This window comes from Natator depressus, chromosome 11 (genome assembly GCF_965152275.1).
Source record: "Natator depressus isolate rNatDep1 chromosome 11, rNatDep2.hap1, whole genome shotgun sequence".
NCBI lineage: Eukaryota > Metazoa > Chordata > Testudines > Cheloniidae > Natator > Natator depressus.
Genome location: NC_134244.1, coordinates 67,665,807 through 67,683,546, shown reverse-complemented (window position 1 = coordinate 67,683,546; position 17,740 = coordinate 67,665,807). Strand labels below are relative to the sequence as shown.

General features: G+C 44.0%; 1 protein-coding gene across 2 annotated transcripts in view; it reads left to right on the top strand.

Moving 5' to 3' along the window:
- Positions 1 to 263: 263 nt before the first annotated feature.
- FN1 (fibronectin 1) overlaps positions 264 to 17,740 on the top strand; it is a 67,055-nt gene continuing 49,578 nt past the window's right edge. Inside the window, exons 1-10 of one of the 2 annotated variants that reach the window (XM_074968112.1) lie at positions 264 to 596; positions 1,864 to 1,992; positions 3,103 to 3,240; positions 5,883 to 6,014; positions 6,346 to 6,483; positions 9,218 to 9,376; positions 11,313 to 11,510; positions 12,374 to 12,553; positions 14,330 to 14,506; positions 16,155 to 16,307. In XM_074968112.1, coding sequence (XP_074824213.1) covers positions 446 to 596; positions 1,864 to 1,992; positions 3,103 to 3,240; positions 5,883 to 6,014; positions 6,346 to 6,483; positions 9,218 to 9,376; positions 11,313 to 11,510; positions 12,374 to 12,553; positions 14,330 to 14,506; positions 16,155 to 16,307 — 1,555 coding nt within the window. In that variant the 5' untranslated portion in view covers positions 264 to 445. The remainder of the gene's footprint in view (positions 597 to 1,863; positions 1,993 to 3,102; positions 3,241 to 5,882; positions 6,015 to 6,345; positions 6,484 to 9,217; positions 9,377 to 11,312; positions 11,511 to 12,373; positions 12,554 to 14,329; positions 14,507 to 16,154; positions 16,308 to 17,740) is intronic. The other variant, XM_074968113.1, reaches the window with a different exon arrangement.

Here is a 17,740-nt window from a genome sequence, read left to right as displayed (position 1 = left end):
GCCCCCCAACTTAGCCAAGTTTCCGGGGAAGTTCGAGAAACCCTCGGCCGCTCCCGCGAGCAGCATCTGCTGTTCGCGGCTGGATGCGCCCCCCCCATGACGTCAGCCAGGAGCCTGGACCAATCAGAGAGGCAAAGGGGTGTCCTGGTGGGGACCCTCCTCCCCGCCCCCTCTCTGCGGCCAGCCCTGCCGGGGGGTCCCCGGGGCAGGGGCCTATATAAACCCCCTGGAGCCGGCCCTCTGCCGCTCCCTCGCAGGCTGGAGGAGGAGAAAGAGCCCGGGAGGAAAGTGCAGCGGGAGCCGCCAAGTCCCTGCCCCGGCCGGGAGAAGAGCCCGATGAGAGCGGCTTGCCCGGGGCTTGCAGCCTGAAGAGCCACGAGCCCGCGTCTCTCCCGAGTGCCATTGTCTCCCTCTCCCTCCCTCCCTCTCTCGCCAGCCTTGGACGATGCCCAGTAGCCCGGGGTGGCGGCTGCGGCTGCTGCTGCTTGCCTTGTGCCTGGGGACCGGGGTGCAAAGCTCGCAACCCAAGGTAGCCAAAGCCAGGAGGCAAACGCAACAAATAGTCCAGCCACAGGTTCCAAGCAGCCAGAGTAAACGTGAGTATCTGGGGGCACAGATCCGCCGCAAAGGGGGGGGGGACACTGCCGCAGCTGTCGGGGAGACTTGGGGGTCCAATAGCGGACTTTAGAAACCAAGCCAAAACCTCCCGACGCGGGCTGCAGCCCTGGGTGTAGGTGCATTTTTGTGCATTCGGGGATCAGTGGAGATCCAAAGTGATCTCAGTGGTTCCCGCAGCTGGGTCAGATTTTAGTCCCTTTTAGCGCTTCCAAGCCAGGCTGCAACAAGCCCTGCCTCGAGAGAGCGAGGGACTTGCGGGCGGTGCACCAGTGAGCTTGGGGAAAGTTTGAATGTCTGTGAGTTACTCTCTGATGCTCCCCGGTTCCAGCCCAAGTGGGGCAAATTCTGCCACCCTTCCGTAAGCAGTTGACTCTGAGTAGCCCCAGTGGTACTACTCAAGTAGGCATAGCGTAATTTGCCCCTGTGTTTTTTGTCACTAAGGCAGAAGTACAGTGTAACGGGATCTGTTTTAGTTACAGCAAATGGTGATGAAATGTATATGCCAAACTTTTATTTGAACTAAACAGCTGATATTTTCCTGTTTCAGTTCTGGGTATATGATTTTCATTAGAGCCCTTACTTAAGAAAACAATAGTTTTATTATTACATGTAATTAAAAATAACCTTAAAGCAAAACACTAAAACACTCTGTCTGCAAACACAATTTGGGAGATGTTTGCTGGAACAATTGCTGCCGTGACCTTTGAAAGCATCTGGGGAAGTTGAGGCTGCATCAGGGAAAAACTTCCTGGCACAAAGATCTATCAGGCTGTGAAATGATCTCTCAAGGGATGTGGTGGAAGCCCTGCTGCTTGGCACACTTAGAACTGACCTGGACAAAACGCTTGTAAATGTAAACCTGGAAAACAATCCTACAGTGGCTGGAATCTATCCAAAGCCCACTGAAGTCAGTGGGCGTCTTTCTACTGATTTGAATGGAGTTTTGGATCAGGCCCTAGATGAGATTCTGAGTCTATTGACTCTTTGTTTCAAAGTCTCTCTCAACTCCTGTACAGTTACTACAATATTTAATGTGGTGTAGATTGACATTCAGGTGCCTGATCTTGCTTTCTCTGTGTATCCCAGACTCCCATTGTCTCAGTGGGAGTTTTGTATGTGCAAAGAATGCAGGATCAGGACCTAATGTATAGTCCACGCATGATTTAACTCTTCTTTTTGACTTTTGTTTGGAGCTCTGTGGTTGAAGGAGGCTAATGTAACCCAAGACTTCTGTTTCTTTTTCAGCGGGCTGTTATGATAATGGGAGATATTATCAGATAAGCCAACAATGGGAACGCATTTACCTGGGGAACATGCTCGTGTGTACCTGCTATGGGGGAAGCAGAGGCTTTAACTGCGAAAGCAAGCCTGAAGGTAAGTTGGTAGGAGTCATGATGAATGAAAAATGGGTTGTGAGGCCAATTAAAATAAGCCTTAAAAAAACGGTAGACCACAGATCAGACTCTCCGCTCATGTTAATGGGCAGGAGAGCATTTACACTGAGGATCTGGCCTGAGATTTTAAGAGGTAGTCTTCATTAGACATGGGCCTGCAATCAGAACCCTGGGCCCAAATAACATTCAACCTGAAGTCTGGATCTGAATCTGAACTTTGCAGCCAGCTTCATCTCTATAATGGTCTGACCTGACCCTAGATTTGAAATCCCTAACAAATGCAGAGTACACAGCAAATCTGGAGCCAAACTTTTCAGCTCTGACTTCTCTAAACTTTTTGTTTGATTGTATTGTCTGTAACTGTTAATATGCATTTCATAGCCTTATGTTGTCAAATGTTTTTTAAAAACATTTTAAAAGTTGACTTTCATTTGCAACTTGTTTCACAGTCCTTCTAACTTGCATATGAGCATAACTTGCATAGTTGGGTGTAAGGTTGGAGTAATTATTCTTATACCGATTTATGATTATTTTGATCTCAACTATCTAAGTGTCATAGGGAGACATGGAATAAATTTGGATAAAATTTAGGTTTTGGATAACAGAGGGATTTTTAAATGTAACAGATGTTGGGGGGGGCGGGGATGTGACCCTGTTTGGGGTAACAGGGACATTTGGATAATCAAACTGAACTTTATTTACTGGGCTATATTCACTGGTTTGCTCTGGCTGTGTTGGTCTGCTTTGGTGACACAAAGCAGCCATAAACCTATCTTAACTGATGAGATGGTTTATGGCTGTCTTTTGTTGCTGATGCAGCACAAATCAGCTGGTTTGCAGTTGGGTAGAGGGCCTTTTGTGAGCCCTCAGTGCTTGAATGAATTCCACTCTGCCGACTTTCATGCTGCCACACTAATATGTGGCTGTTACTCTTCAGAGAAAACTAGACACATCTGAATTTTCCTGTATAAGGAAAAACAGTGGTGAGGGAGGGAGGGGAATAGGAGTGCATGTGGTTTGTGTTCTTGCAATTTGAATGCTACAGCCTGCACATTAATTAATCATCACATGGACTTTATTGTCCCCTCAGCTGAAGAAACTTGCTTTGACAAATACACTGGATCTACCTATCGGGTAGGGGAGACTTATGAGCGCCCCAAAGACTCCATGATCTGGGACTGTACCTGCATCGGGGCTGGACGTGGGCGAATCAGCTGCACCATTGCAAGTATGTAACAAAGATCATATTGCTTGAGCCATTGCTCTTCAGTGTAGTGCATGTTCCTGAGGGGTTGACATGACAGCCCCAAGTGCAGTGCAGAATTGCTTATTACTTAGGAGTATGGGGACTGATGCAAAGCCCACTGAAGTCAACTGGAGTCTTTCCGTTGAAAAAGCTCATCCTCTTCCCTTCCAACCCTGATATTCTATGAACGGTCCCATGGAAGTTAATGGAATTATTTGTGTGAGCAAGGCTAGCCTTTAAGAGCAAATGTTCCAATCTACGGCATGTTAAAAATAGTGGGATAAGTGTGTTAGTGCCCTGCCAATAGGACTAGTAAAAAGTATTTCAGCTCAGATATCAGAGATGCATTGACTCTTGATGGCAACTCTAGTGGAGCAGTGTTTACTCACTGCAGAGAATGAAGGCTAAATCCTCAGCTGGTGAAAATCAACATAGTTTCAATGACATTAATAGATCTGTGCCAATTTACACCAGCTGAGGATGTGTCCCTTAACGTGGCCTCTGTAGTGACACCCACTCTGAGAATCTGTGTGCTGGAGATTCAGGGGGCCAGGTTGTGATCTCTCAGACCATTCCCAATGTGCTTCTTACCCATTATGCTTCTCCTGTCTTGGCTTTCTCACCATCCGCTCCCCCTCTGCTGTCTTCTCACCTTTTCCTTTTGTTGCCTCTTTATCTGGAGCGCCTTTCCTTTGAGTTGTTGGGTCCCTCTTTAAGTCACTTCTTAACCACTTCTCTAGCTCCTGATTTAGACTCTCTCCGCAAAACAGTTTCTGCTACCGTAGATGAAGAGCACTCTATCAGTACATTTGGGTTTAGATTTCCCAGTCCCTGTGCTGTTTTTGAGAATCGCAGCTTTATTGCATCTTTCATACAATAGCAGGTTTGGTTTGGTTTGTCGTTTATTTGCAACATGCAGTGCTGGATACTTCCCATAGGACATCAGACATGAACTCTCAATATCGGATGGAAGGAAATCCTGCAAAGGCCGAGGGGCTAGTTCTGCCCTGCATTCAGTGGAGTTGCATTGGGCTGAGTTTGGCCCAGAATCAGTAATGGGAGATTTCCAGTTCAAGATGTTAAATGATTGTTAATCTCCGACTTCCATTTCTTCATCATGGATTTGATCCAGAGCACACTGAGATCAGTGGAAAGACTCCCGTGATTGCAGTTGGCTTTGAATTAGGTGTCCTATCACTGCTATTGCTCAGATTGTTTGGTCATTTTAGGAATTAGACCAAGGTCAGGTGCCTCTGAATCTTGATCAGTGCTATGATCCTTATCCATTCAGACTCAGCCCTTGCAATACTCCACTTGCTGTTCTTTCGGCAAATGGATCTGTGCTAACTAGTGGATCCAAAATGTATTTATTACAAATCCATCTGATCATAACACTGCCATCCAGGTCTTTGAATTGGCCTACAGTTTGTCAGCGCATTGAATTTTAGATTTAGCTGGATTAATATCAGAATATCAACTATAAGGTCCTGCCCCTTGTTCTCAAAATTCTGGCTAGTGCTCTTGGGCCTCCTGGTTCTAGGTAATTCAATAGGCCTAAATCGAGCTAGTTGAAAAACCATTTTCTTTAAAAAGTTGTGAACAATAATTTATTTGAAATTTTTAAACTTTTGTGGGAATGTCTAAATGAAATGAAAGTTTGTTTTGATTTGACTCCAAAGTTTTCAGTTCAATTAAACTTGAAGAGAAAGTTTTGGTTTGGTTTTTAAACACTGAAATAAAACAAAAAATTGTAAACTAAAACAAAATGAAAAATGTGATTTGAAATTGAAGAAAATTTAATTTCTTTTCTTTAGCAATTTTCTACCAAAAAGCCTAAAGAAATCATTTAAAAAAAGATGTTTTCCTGCAAAAAAAAATGTTTGATGAAACCCCAAAGTCTCACCTGAGTGCTGTGGGTGACTGAAGAACTTCAGAAAGCATCAGTGACTCTTCTATTTGGAACTCTCTTCCTTTGACGTTCAAGAAAGCGCCGCCCTTTGACAATAATTGTCAGCCAACCGGAATGAGGGTGGTCTAGCCTAGTGGTTAGAGCAGGCATTGGGCCCCCAAGGACTAGGCTCAGAGCCGGAGTCAGCAGCTAAAGCCCAGGGTCAAACTGGAGGGGCAGGAACTGGATACAGAGCCGAGTGTCAAGTGAGAGTCAGGAGCCAAAGGCCAGGTCAAACCAGATGGCAGGAATTGGAGCAAGCAGGGTAGAAAGCAAGGAGGGGCTCAAGGCAGAGGCCCAAGATAAGGCAGGAGTAGAAACAGTGGTGGGCGTGAGCATCAAACAGCCAGTAAATTGCTGCGGCTGGTTTAACAGCCGGCCTCCTAGTGCCTGCAGCCAATCGGGCGGCATGGCCAATCAGGGAGCCTGCGGCAAGCCAGCTGTACTGATGAGGCCGCCTGGAGATTAGCTCTGCTGCAGGCCCTGATTCCCTGACAATAACTCTTTTCCTCTTCGCATTTATCTTCGCCAAAAGTTCATTTCACATTGCCTTGGGATGCCTGAAGAGGATGCCGTTTAAATAACAGGGGATTGGATTGTTTGCTATTCTACAGTGAATATACACAGACCCAATTCTCAACTAGGTGATGACTAAACCATTTTCTGTTTGCCACAGATCGGTGCCATGAAGGGGGTCAGTCCTACAAGATTGGCGATACCTGGCGCAGACCACATGAGACGGGTGGCTACATGTTAGAATGTGTGTGTCTGGGTAACGGGAAAGGGGAATGGACCTGCAAACCTCTAGGTACGTAGTGATTTTTGACACATTTCTTTGAGAGATCAGGCTTCAGAAGTATTTAACAGATGCCATTGAAGAATCCTATATTAAAACAAAGGATGCTCATTTGAACTGATTCAGGCCTTTAGCCTGATCTAACTTCACCTGGTACATTTTTTTTTTTTTTCTGGCGGCCTCCTCCCATCTACCAATATGGGAAGGCAAAGGTAGTCATGACTCCCCCGGACACCTGTTTGTGACTCCCAGGGGGTTGCCATCCCCAGGATGAGAGCCCAAGGTTTTTAGAAATATTTAAAACAAACATGAAAACCCTGTCTTTTTTCCTCCATTCCCACAGCTGAGAGATGCTACGATAATGCTGCTGGGACATCCTATGTTGTCGGAGAGAGCTGGGAGAAGCCCTACCAAGGCTGGATGATGGTGGACTGCACTTGCTTAGGCGAAGGCAATGGACATATCACCTGTACCTCCAGAAGTACGTATCGATTTTCTCTTGCCAACGCTATGCAGAATGGCCAAGGTGCACTTCATTCTGCTGAAGCTCAGGTTTTAAAATGATGCCTTTTCTTATCCTTTCTTTGGGGCCCAGAATGCACAAGCTGAGACACTTAAGTAAGACAAAGGGAGACAACTATTCAAGCGTGTGATGTGCTTGATATTACATAGAGAAGTAGGCATAGTATTGGACTTCACCAAAACAAATTGTATGGGGTGACCAGATCAAACTGTAACATAAGAATGGGTCACAAGCAAAAATTTGCGAATGGCATTTGCCATATCCTGTTCTGGAATCCCATACCCCTTGTGGATACATTTGAGTTAGCTCTCCGTGCAGGTGATAAGTGGTTATGTTGTTGGGTCCATGCTGTGCTTTACACAGCAAGCTTTTGGGAAATATACCTATAGGCTAAATGGCTATCTAGTGGGTTAAATTATGCACTGATTTACACTCCACATATCCCACAAGGAAGTCAATGGAATTGTGCTGGGTTACAGACCATACACAGTTTGGCCTAGAATTACCCCCATGGAGAGACGGTGCCTTTAAAGGGGAAACTGTCACCTGGTTTATCTTTCTTGAGATTCTGGTATTATTAACAAATCCAAAAATTCCTGTAGAGCTCTAAAAATGCAGGGTTTGTCATTTTTTTAACGTAATCTAGTACATCTGAAAGCCAAAACAATGATTATTTAGTCTAATGCTTTGTCTACACTGAGGATTTTGGTAAAGGTGTGAACCTTTAGTGTAAACACTCTGCAATTGTGCAAAGATCTTTTAACACCAGCACATCACTTTTACACTCCAACTTTGTACCAATGCAACTACAGTGTTGCAAAATATCCCAGTGGATTGGCCTATAAAATGTAAATGGGGCCTTTACAAGTTACTTCTGCTTATTGCCTTCTCTTCTAGTATGACGGTACTGTAAAACAAGCTCCATTGTGGAGCTATGACAATTTGCACCAGCTGTACATCTGCCCCAAGGTAATTTGACCTGGTCTCTTGTATCTTTGTTATGTGGGTTTTGAGATCTTCCTCTATGGCCTCATGCCCAATTGCCTTGAGATACAAAGCTAATAGCTTTTTGCTAATATAAACAATAGAACTGTAAAGAAGTAAAACACATAGAGGTTTGGGATTAAAGTCAAAGTTCTGGAGAGAGGTTAGTCAAGAAATAAGCGATGAAACAAAACCAGCCTTGACCATTTCGACTCTGTTTGAAAACACATGGGGGGGGAAAATAATTAAGTGTCAAATGGGAATGGACAAAGCAGAAAGAGAACATGTTATGTGCAAGCTTCGAAGTTATTATAATCAACACAAACAATTAGGCAGTGTCCTTCATCTCACAGTTCTGGAGTCTACTGTTGGACCTTATAGGAAATTGCAGCCTATTCATTATTGGAAAAAAATGGGTTTTGCTTCCAAAATGGACTCACATCTATAAATACATTGTCTAAGTGTAAAAGGATAGTTGTGGCCTACACAGTAGTGTAAGTACTGATGTGTGGATAAAATATAAGTGTTATGGCTAAGAGTTTCCAAAGTAACTAGTGATTTGGGTGCCTAAATTCTTGGGTGCCCATCCTGAGACACCTGATCTTTCGAGGGCAAGTGTCCACATTTTCATATACATATAAATACATTACCAGCCCTGTAGCTACTTACCACTTTCTTGGCAAATACACAGCACTGTCATTTTATCTACTGTGATTTGTTAATGTGTTTGCCACATGTTAGTTTTTGACCCAATGTACTCTAGCGCATTGGCGATCTGAAGTGATGCGTACCTCATTCCACAGTTGTTCGTATAGCAGATGAACGCGTTTTTGACCCATGATTAAATGTGAGTTATTGTATCGAGTTGCCGTTGCATGTGAGGGTAAAATGCTGTAATGGAAGAAGAATGAGTTAATCCATGTGGCTCTGCATGCAGCTAGAAGTAGTTTATTATGCTATCATTTGAACCTATTTGCTCAATTCATCATGGGTGGTAGATTATTTAAAGACAGAATTCCCAGACGCACATGTGAAACTTCCATTAACTATAATGGCAGTTGCTTGCATATTTCTGGGTGAAGAATTTGACCCAAAGATATTACCTATCAAACAGGATTTAGTTCCTTCCATGTGAGATAGGCCCACGAGGTTCAACTGGGCCCTGTCTACAGCATGCAATGACCATGCTAAGAAACCATTTAGAATTAAACAACATTGAAACTGGTTTCAGCTTAAGCAGGGTTTTCCCCACAATATGGACAAGGAACAAGGTGCTTAAAATGGTTTTGAAAACTATTCACAAGAGTGGGCAGTAACCCAGGAGTTGGTTTCCCATTCTGCCTTGTCCACACTGGGAGCAAAAAGGTGTTATTGGAAAGAATGTTTAAAATCACTGTGTGAAATCCTTTACCATTTAAATCAATGAGAGTTTTGCCATTGACTTCCAAGGGACCAGGATTTCATCCAATGTTTTAGAGTGGCTTCCCAGCATGTGCCTTTCTGCAATACAGTCAGGGCTTTAAAGCATATGGATACCTTGGTAGGGGTGATGGAGCTTGGTAGTGGAAGACAAACTGTACTGTGGAAGATTAGTCATGGAATATCAACAAAGGACCTAGTATATTTGCTTTTGTGATTGTCATGCTGCTAAATATAGGAAAAACTAAGCCTTGCTTCCTTTGTTATAAATGTTTCCTTTCCTCTGCAGATAGGTGCAATGATCAGGACACCAAGACTTCGTACAGAATTGGAGATACCTGGAGCAAGAAGGATAACCGAGGAAACCTGCTTCAGTGCATCTGCACTGGTAATGGCAGAGGTGAATGGAAATGTGAAAGGCATTCAGCTGTACAAACTCCTGGCATTGGTAAGTGGTAAATCATATTGGTAAGTGGGGGCACTGAACAATACAAGTCACACACAAAAGGTTTTATGCTGAATCACATAACACTGATTTAAGCAAAAATCTTGTCAAAGTTAACGAGTTTTGCGAGAGGAAGATCTGTAATATTTAATCTCAAAATTTGACAGGAGACTAAACATTGTCATCTTTTCTGCATGAGCAAATGACAGAATTCATTTACACACAGTTTGCATGCACAAAAGGGTTTGCACATGCAGATTAGAACATGAGCATGTTCAAACATGCCAAAAAAAATTAGCATGCACAGATTTATGGACCTATAAATAGAGGCTATATCTTGAAAATGCGGCACTTTGGGATAATATTTTTGAAATCTATAGGCTTTCTACAGAGTGACTTACTTTAAATTTCCTGAATTTAAACGTGCAGATCTTGTGGCTGTCAGAAGTTAAACTATTCTTCTGGCAAGATAAACACACCCACTTATGCTCAAGCTTTAATATGTAGAAATGTCAAGAAGGCACTTATGTGTTCAATAAATTGTATTTTGTATATCAGATCCTTTGTGATTTTTGGTATGGGGTTTATTTAGTTTCTGGTATACACTGTCCTCTGTCCTAGGTTTATAGCAAAATATTCAGCTTCTAAAGGTTTTGTCATTTTAATGATCTATTTCTGCTTTTAATGTGTAAATCTAGCTTTTTCCCTGGAGTGGATATAAACTAGGTTTTGTGTTAATAATTCCCTACTCTTGCTATCACCAATTCCACTCCGTGGTGGGAATGCTAGTGTAGACAGACTCCAGGAAACCTCTAGTGCTTAAAGAGCAGAGCTCTGAGCAGATCTAAACCACGCTGTGCTTTTAAAACTCCAGTGGTTGTCAAAGCCTTGCCTATACTTTTGCTCCCATATGGGCTGTTGCAGGTAGAGCTAAACTGGTGGTAGGAAAAGTGGGAAATTTTAGCAAAAGTTTCCAAGTGTAGAAGAGGCCCCTGTGTCTCTTTCCATATTACTCTTAACTAAAGCTGCTTGAAAATTTTCCTTTGAGAATATTTTTTTGATGGAAAATGGTGTTTTTTTCCCAAAATAGACTTTTCATGAAAAAACTTGTTTCTTTGGAGATTTTTCAGGTTTTTGGTGAAAAGCTGGAAAAGAAAAAACAATCCACCCAGTTTTTCAGTTTGGGTTTTTTTTCCTCCTTCTTTCCTTTCTTTGTTTGTTTCCATTTTTAATTTCAGTTTGTCATCCAAAACAGCAAAACATTTTCATCGGAAACTTTAAATAAATCTTACAATTTTGCCCCCCCCCCCCCCCCGTCCCCACCCCCCAAATTTCCTGTGAAAAACAACTGGCTTTTTTTGATCTGCTCTAGTCACAGTTGTTGGCTGTACAGTCGCTCTTGTTGCGGAGGATCATTAGCATGGATAGAGATTTTTTTTTATTTGTTTTTATGTTGAAATTTACTAATCGAAGTGCAAACAAATATTATGAAAATGGAAAGCGATTAATAAAAATATCTGCAGATAATTATGCCTAAGAAAGTTAAATGCTTTTAAGGGGAAATTGTCACCTGGTTTATCTTTCTTGAGATTCTGGTATTATTAACAAATCCAAAAATACCTGTAGAGCTCCAAAAATGCAAGGTTTGTCATTTTTTAACGTGATCTAGTACCTCTGAAAGCCAAAACAATGATTATTTAGTCTAATGCTTTGTCTGCACCAGGGATCGGCAGCCTTTGGCCCATGGTCTGCCAGGGAAAGCCCCTGGCGGGTCAGGCTGGTTTGTTTATCTGCCACGTCCGCAGGTTCGGCCGATCGCAGCTCCCACTGGCCGCAGTTCGCCATCCCAGCATAGCACTTAACCTAGATTTTCTATTCCTTATTTTTTGGATTTAAAGCCTGCTGCTTATTCCCTCTTTTCTAACATTTTCTGCCTCAGGATCTGCATCCTCAACCTTCACAGATGTACGAACTGCACTTTACCAGCCCCAGCCTCAACCCCAGCCTCAGCCGTATGGTCACTGCGTTACTGACAGTGGGGTGGTGTACTCTGTTGGGATGCAGTGGCTCAAGACACAGGGCAGCCAACAGATGCTTTGTACTTGCCTGGGCAATGGTGTCAGCTGCCAGGAGACAGGTATGAGCTTTTCTTTTAATGCTCACGCCTAGACAAATCAAGGCCCCAGTGCAGCGAAACTCTGAGCAGGTGCGTAGCTTTAACTCTGTGAGTAGTCCCATTGAAGTCGGTCTTTAAGTGCTTTGTTGGATTGGGACCAACGTGCAAAAGGATTTTAACTACATAATTGTCTTTAGTGCAGCCTCTGAACTAAGATCCTGATACAAAGCCCGCTGAAGTCAGTGGAAAGAGTCTGACTGACTTCAGTGCATCAGGCACTAACAGAATTTCAGCTGTTGTTTTCACTTGTAGTGAAGCCCAGTTTCTAAAGACATAAGGACACGCTCTCCTAAGTCAACACTCATAACGTGTCTTAATGTTCATGGCTCCTACGTGCATTGATGGGAGAGAGAACCCCATGGGGGTTTTTGTCCCTCACTGGAAAGTAGGATCCTGGGGAATGTATAAGAAGGGTGTTCTGAAGAGCAAAATGAGGAACAGCAAGGGGCTTGGAGAAGGGAAAGGAAAGAATCAAAATTTCTTCCTGGTTTTGATTATTTGGGGCCTGGTTCTGTAGGACAGAAGTAACTCCCATTTTGTTACATACATACGGCAGTGGGAGAATAAAGCTATGGGATGCAGAACTAGCAACTTTATTCAGACTAAGTTGCAGCAGTATGTTTCTGGGGGAGGATGTAGGTTGAATGATGATGTTACAGGGCTAGATCCTCAGCTGGTATAAATTGGCCTGGGACAATTTATGTCAGTGCCATTTATACCAGCTGAGGATTTGGTCCAGAGAAGCTAGAGTTACTTTAGGGCATGAAGAACTGGAGTGGGGACACTGAGCCGTAATGTAATGTTGTGGTTTGCTTGGTTTAAAGCTGTGACCCAAACCTATGGTGGCAATTCTAATGGGGAACCGTGTGTTCTGCCATTCACCTATGGTGGGAAGACTTTCTATTCTTGCACCACGGAAGGTCGTTCGGATGGACACTTCTGGTGCAGCACAACCTCCAACTTCGAACAGGACAACAGATACTCCTTTTGTACTGGAGAAAATGGTAAGCTCGTCTAGAGAAATGTATTGGGGAAAAATAGGTTGAATTTCCAGTATCTGGGTATGGTGACTATAAATGCTGTCTGGGCCAGATGTAGCTTGTCTAAATGGGCATAGCTCCACTGAAGCTGCTGATTTACACCATCTGAAGATAAGATGAAAATGATAGCTCTGCAGATTAAAGTTACAGAGCATGAATAGTTCTTGTGAACATGTTCCCCATCTTCCCTGCGTCTTGCAAACATTAAACTCCCAACCCTGGGATGTGGTGAAGGTGTCAGTTCCCCTGGTGAAGTAGGAGTAGCCAGGGAAAAGGAGGAGATGATGGGACTACATGTCTATCCTTTTGCCCTTGAGGGTTTTCTTTAGCTAGCTAGCGAGGGTCTCCTGTAGTGCTGTCTGGGAAAGGGCCCAGATCAGCATTTTTATGTAAGAAAATCTCTGTGTCCTATTGCTCTACCTACTTGACCTTAAAAATGAAGCTGTTAACCAGAGTATAGCTCACTGTCTTTGATACAAGGGACCTTTAGACCTCTCTTGGCTGGTTGAATTTCAACCAGTCAGACAAGAGCCCTGGCCCATATTAGGCCATGAGGGTAGGACACTGCCCAGAGTCTTATCTGTGCAATCCTCTGATGTCACTCCCTCAATCCTGACTCCCCAGTCAGATTGCCTTATATAGCAGCAATCCTCATCTGCCACTGGGAAGGGGTGCTGTGACATGACTAATGCAACATTCTACATCAGCTGGGGGTGGGGTGGGGAGGGAAGGGCAATGGTTTGGAAGCCCATGGACCTTCCATAAGACAGCAGCCAGACAGGGGAATTTCTGCTGGATCTGACCCTAATTGAAGCACGGCTGAAGTTATTAATGTATTGGTAGATTTAGTAACGTGGTAAAATACTACTTCTCAGATCTATCGTTTTTGAGCAGCCTTTCACTCGCATGAGTTTGTTTGTTTTTTTAATATCTTCTGGTTCCTTCAGATGAAACTCGAGATCCCTTTCCATCATGTCACATTTGTTCTATTTTAAGAGAATTCATGGAATTCAGCTGCTCTGGATTGCATTGGTGATAGGTGCCTAAGAGATCCCTTTTGCTTGCGTCCTCCTGTATTGAGATTTCCCCAGCCCATAGTGGACCAAAGGCTTCATTCTTCCTGGCTATTTGTACATCATTGAGTTGCAACTGTTTCCTAAGGGCTGAGGTTTTATTTAAAGTCCTTCGTCACAGCCCAGCTCTCAGTTAAATCCATCCAGCCCCATTTACTTCCATGGGTTGTACACGTGTCATAGAACGGAGAGAATATTTGACTCACTGGACCAGTTCCCTCACCCTACTCCTGTTTGTTCCTGATGACTCTGTTGGTGCAAAGAAACTCTAAAGCAGACCTCTGATGATCCTCACTGCCAGGGGAGTCTGTGGGCATTATGGAGCCGCTGTTATGATTCCATTGCCGATGCCTTCCCTGGCACAGGGGTCCTATGCCGGATTTCCCTACTCTGATTCCCATGGCCAGGCCCACTCTTTCCACATCTGTGCATGGGGGATGGCGGGTGCTTTCTGGTTACGCAAATCCGTTGAATGTGGACCAACCTTTCACACGGTTTACATTTACATGATTAAATTCGTCTCCGTCAGAAAAGAGGGTTATGGGTACTCTGAGGAGGGGCACATGCAAACTGAGGGTCCGGGCTATGTTCTGAAACAATTCCTGGCTCCTCTGAGGAGAATGCTGGCTCAGATACATCTTTCTTTTACTCCTCCTGCTTTCTGTAGTTCTGGTCCAGACCCGGGGTGGCAACTCCAATGGTGCCTTGTGCCACTTCCCCTTCCTGTATAACAACCGCAATTACACGGATTGTACTTCTGAGGGACGGAAAGACAACATGAAGTGGTGCGGAACCACCCAGAACTACGATGCTGACCAGAAGTTTGGCTTCTGCCCTATGGCTGGTAAGTTGTGGATGCTGGTGCTGGATGGGAAAATCTCTGGCTGGTCTCTGTTCAAGACCAGTCATTGAGGTTTCTGTTTAAGGCCAGTGGTTCTCGGACTGTGGCCCATGAAATGCAATTGGGATGTGGAGCCCTTCCAGGTGTCCACTGAGCTGCATCTGTCACTGCGGTGAACCTTCAGTCATTAGTGGCTTCCAGGTACCTGTAGCCCAATCCAAGTTGCTTCTAGGGCTTCTAAAGGTGTTTGTTGACCAGTGACTTTGGTGTTACAAATAGAAAATAATTTACTCTGCCCGTTTGCTGCCGAGAATTCTGGGCCAGATCCTCAGCCAGGGTAAACTGCATAGCTTCATTGATGTCAGTGGCGCTATAGAGGTTTACACTAGCAGAGGATCTGGCCTTATGTCTGCAGAAGCCTTCTTCCTCGCTACTCATCCTTTCCTCTTGCCAGATCTTGCAGTTACGGATGACCCTGTGTTTCTAACATCACACTGTTACTGTGGCAATTATGCAGGTCTCAGTTTATGCAAGCCTCAGTGACGTCCAAAGGAGTTGTGTGTGTTTAGAACGAAGGCAATGGAGAGCATTAGCACTTCCTGCAAGATCAGAACACAAGGCGGCTATGAGAACCCATTTTAAACGGCAAACCTTTTCTAACTCAGTAGCGCCCATGCTACATTTGCTAGCATACATACAATCCAGTATGGAGCAAATAAATTTAGTAATACTTTACACGAATAGCAGTGCCTTTTATGTGAGGATCTCAATGTCTTAACAGACATTAACTGAACCCCACAGTACCCCTGTGACGTAGATGACAGATACAAGGATCGTTCCACCCATCACTGAAAGGCAGCCACCTCTGAGATGGAACCCAGCACGTGTTAAACAGTGCACAGGAATGAGATGTAACACTTTAAGACGTGAAGTGGCAAAAAAGAATACCCCATCTCACTGAAAAATACAAAGGCAATTTTATGTCCAACCTGTGCTGGAATTCAGCCAGGAGATAAAATCCTTTAGAAATGGTAATTTAGGTGAAAGTATAGGAATAGGTTCTTGGCTGATGTATGTTGCCATATCTCCAAAGACTTCAACAGACCTAGAGCAGCGGAGGGTCTGGCCCATGATTTTCCTTTGGACGGTGGTGAACACACATTTTCATAAAGGCTTGTAACAAAAGACATTTTCCTCCACTTCTGTCTACCAAAAAGTAAAGTGACAATTAAGTGATAGTTTCCTCTTTCTTGTCGTCCTTTAAAGGCAACATGGCTGGGTCTTCACTCTCTTTACATCTGTGTAAAGTGAGTGGCCAGCAGTGGTGAGTTTTACACCCACTTTGCACGGCCATCGATAACTACACAGTCTGCAGAGCAGGGGGGCATCCCACCCAGTCTCTGTAGTTAGAGCCTAACAGGTCTGGAAGTAGAAAGACCTGATTTAGAGTGAATAAACTAATGTCAGGGACTTGCATTTAGAGAACATCAGCACCTAGTGAAAGTGAGATTTGGAAACCTAGTGGGGTCATAAAACCCCCACAGTAGAGTTTGGAACCTGTAACACCATGGGAAGATGTATAGTGGATTATATGAATGTTTGTGCTCGTTGTAACTCTCACTAAATAAAACCCCTCACACTTCTTGAACAGCCCATGAGGAAATCTGCACAACCAGTGAAGGTGTCATGTACCGTGTTGGAGACCAGTGGGACAAACAGCACGACATGGGCCATATGATGAGATGCACTTGCGCCGGAAATGGCCGTGGCGAATGGACCTGCCTTGCATACTCCCAGCTTAGAGGTATGTGTCTTAATTTATGCACCAAGAGCCTGATCCAACTCTCATTGAAGTCAAAGGGATTCTTTTCACTGACTTCATCGGGAATTAGAGCAGGCCCCAAAAACAATTGTACTTCAACAGGTCTCACTTGTGGAGGCCAGGAGTTATATTTGTACAAAGATCCAGATGTTGTTTACATTCAGGAATAGCACCAATTCAGCACTCACTAAACCTCGATTAGCTTGATCAATGCACATCCTTGCGTTTTCTTGCTTACATTTAAGGTTCAGCACCATTGCAGCTACTTTGGTTGCTGAATTGGGGCTATTCTCCTGTGCAGACAAAGCCCCAGGCTAGGCTGAAGCTTGAAGACAGGGTTAAAGGGCAGTGCAGTCTTGTTGTGCTATTTTGATGTGAGGTTTTTAATTCCTCTGTGTAGGATGAATTACCTTTGCAGGCTAATCTATATGAAAAGTTGGCAGGACAGTACTGAGATTTCTTTTAAGCAGTCCAAGTAGGGAAGTGCTTAGACAGAACCAAAAAAAGAGGACTTCAAAGGGGAGAGCATAGACATTTGATCATCCTAAAGCTACTTACAGCATTGAATTCATGTCTGGAAAAAGCAGAGTGGGTGCTGTCAGAGAGCCAAGAAAGGACGCTAACACCACTGCTGAAATTGGATATAATTTATACGGAAAGGCTTTCTCAAGGGCTTTGAGGTTTTCCATGCGTCTTGTGCAGAACGGTGAGAGATGCACAGCTAAAGGATCTGCTGTTCAGTAAAACTCCCTTCTAACTCTGCCTAAACGGCCAGCACTCAGCATGCTGATCTCTGAAGGATGGGTCTTGCGGGGAAACGTGGGAGAGAGTGAAAGGAAACTGTCAGGTTAAAGCAACTGAAATGAGCGAAGTAACCTAGTCAGGAAAATATATATGTATATTTTTTAAGGGTGTGGGTTCTCTCAACCCTGCTGATAGATCACAGCTTTCAGGAAACCTCTGTGGGCCTTCTTGTAATATTTCAGCATTTACAAAGCATCAGTGGATTTAGTCTCACAACACACCCGTGAGGCAGGGAAGTACTAGCCTCATTTTACAGATGGGTAACAGCGGCAGTGCAGATTAAATGACTTGCCCAAGGACAGGAAGGCTGTGGCTGACCCAGAATTGAACATGGGTCTTTGGAGGCTGATTCCATGCCCTGTCCACTGGCAGTGCAGCTAAATCCTTCCATAAATAACAAGCCATATTTATGACGGTTGATTGCTTCACAAAGCAACTTGCTTCTACAGGGGTTTTCAGGTTTGCTTGTTTTCTTAACCTAGCTTTTATTGACCAGATTGCTTTAAGGATAAAGGGTTAGGGCCAAGTCCTCAAATGGTATAAATTGCCATAGCTCTGTTGACTGGGGGATCTGTGGGTATGAGTGCATCAGTGGGTACGAGTAATAACTG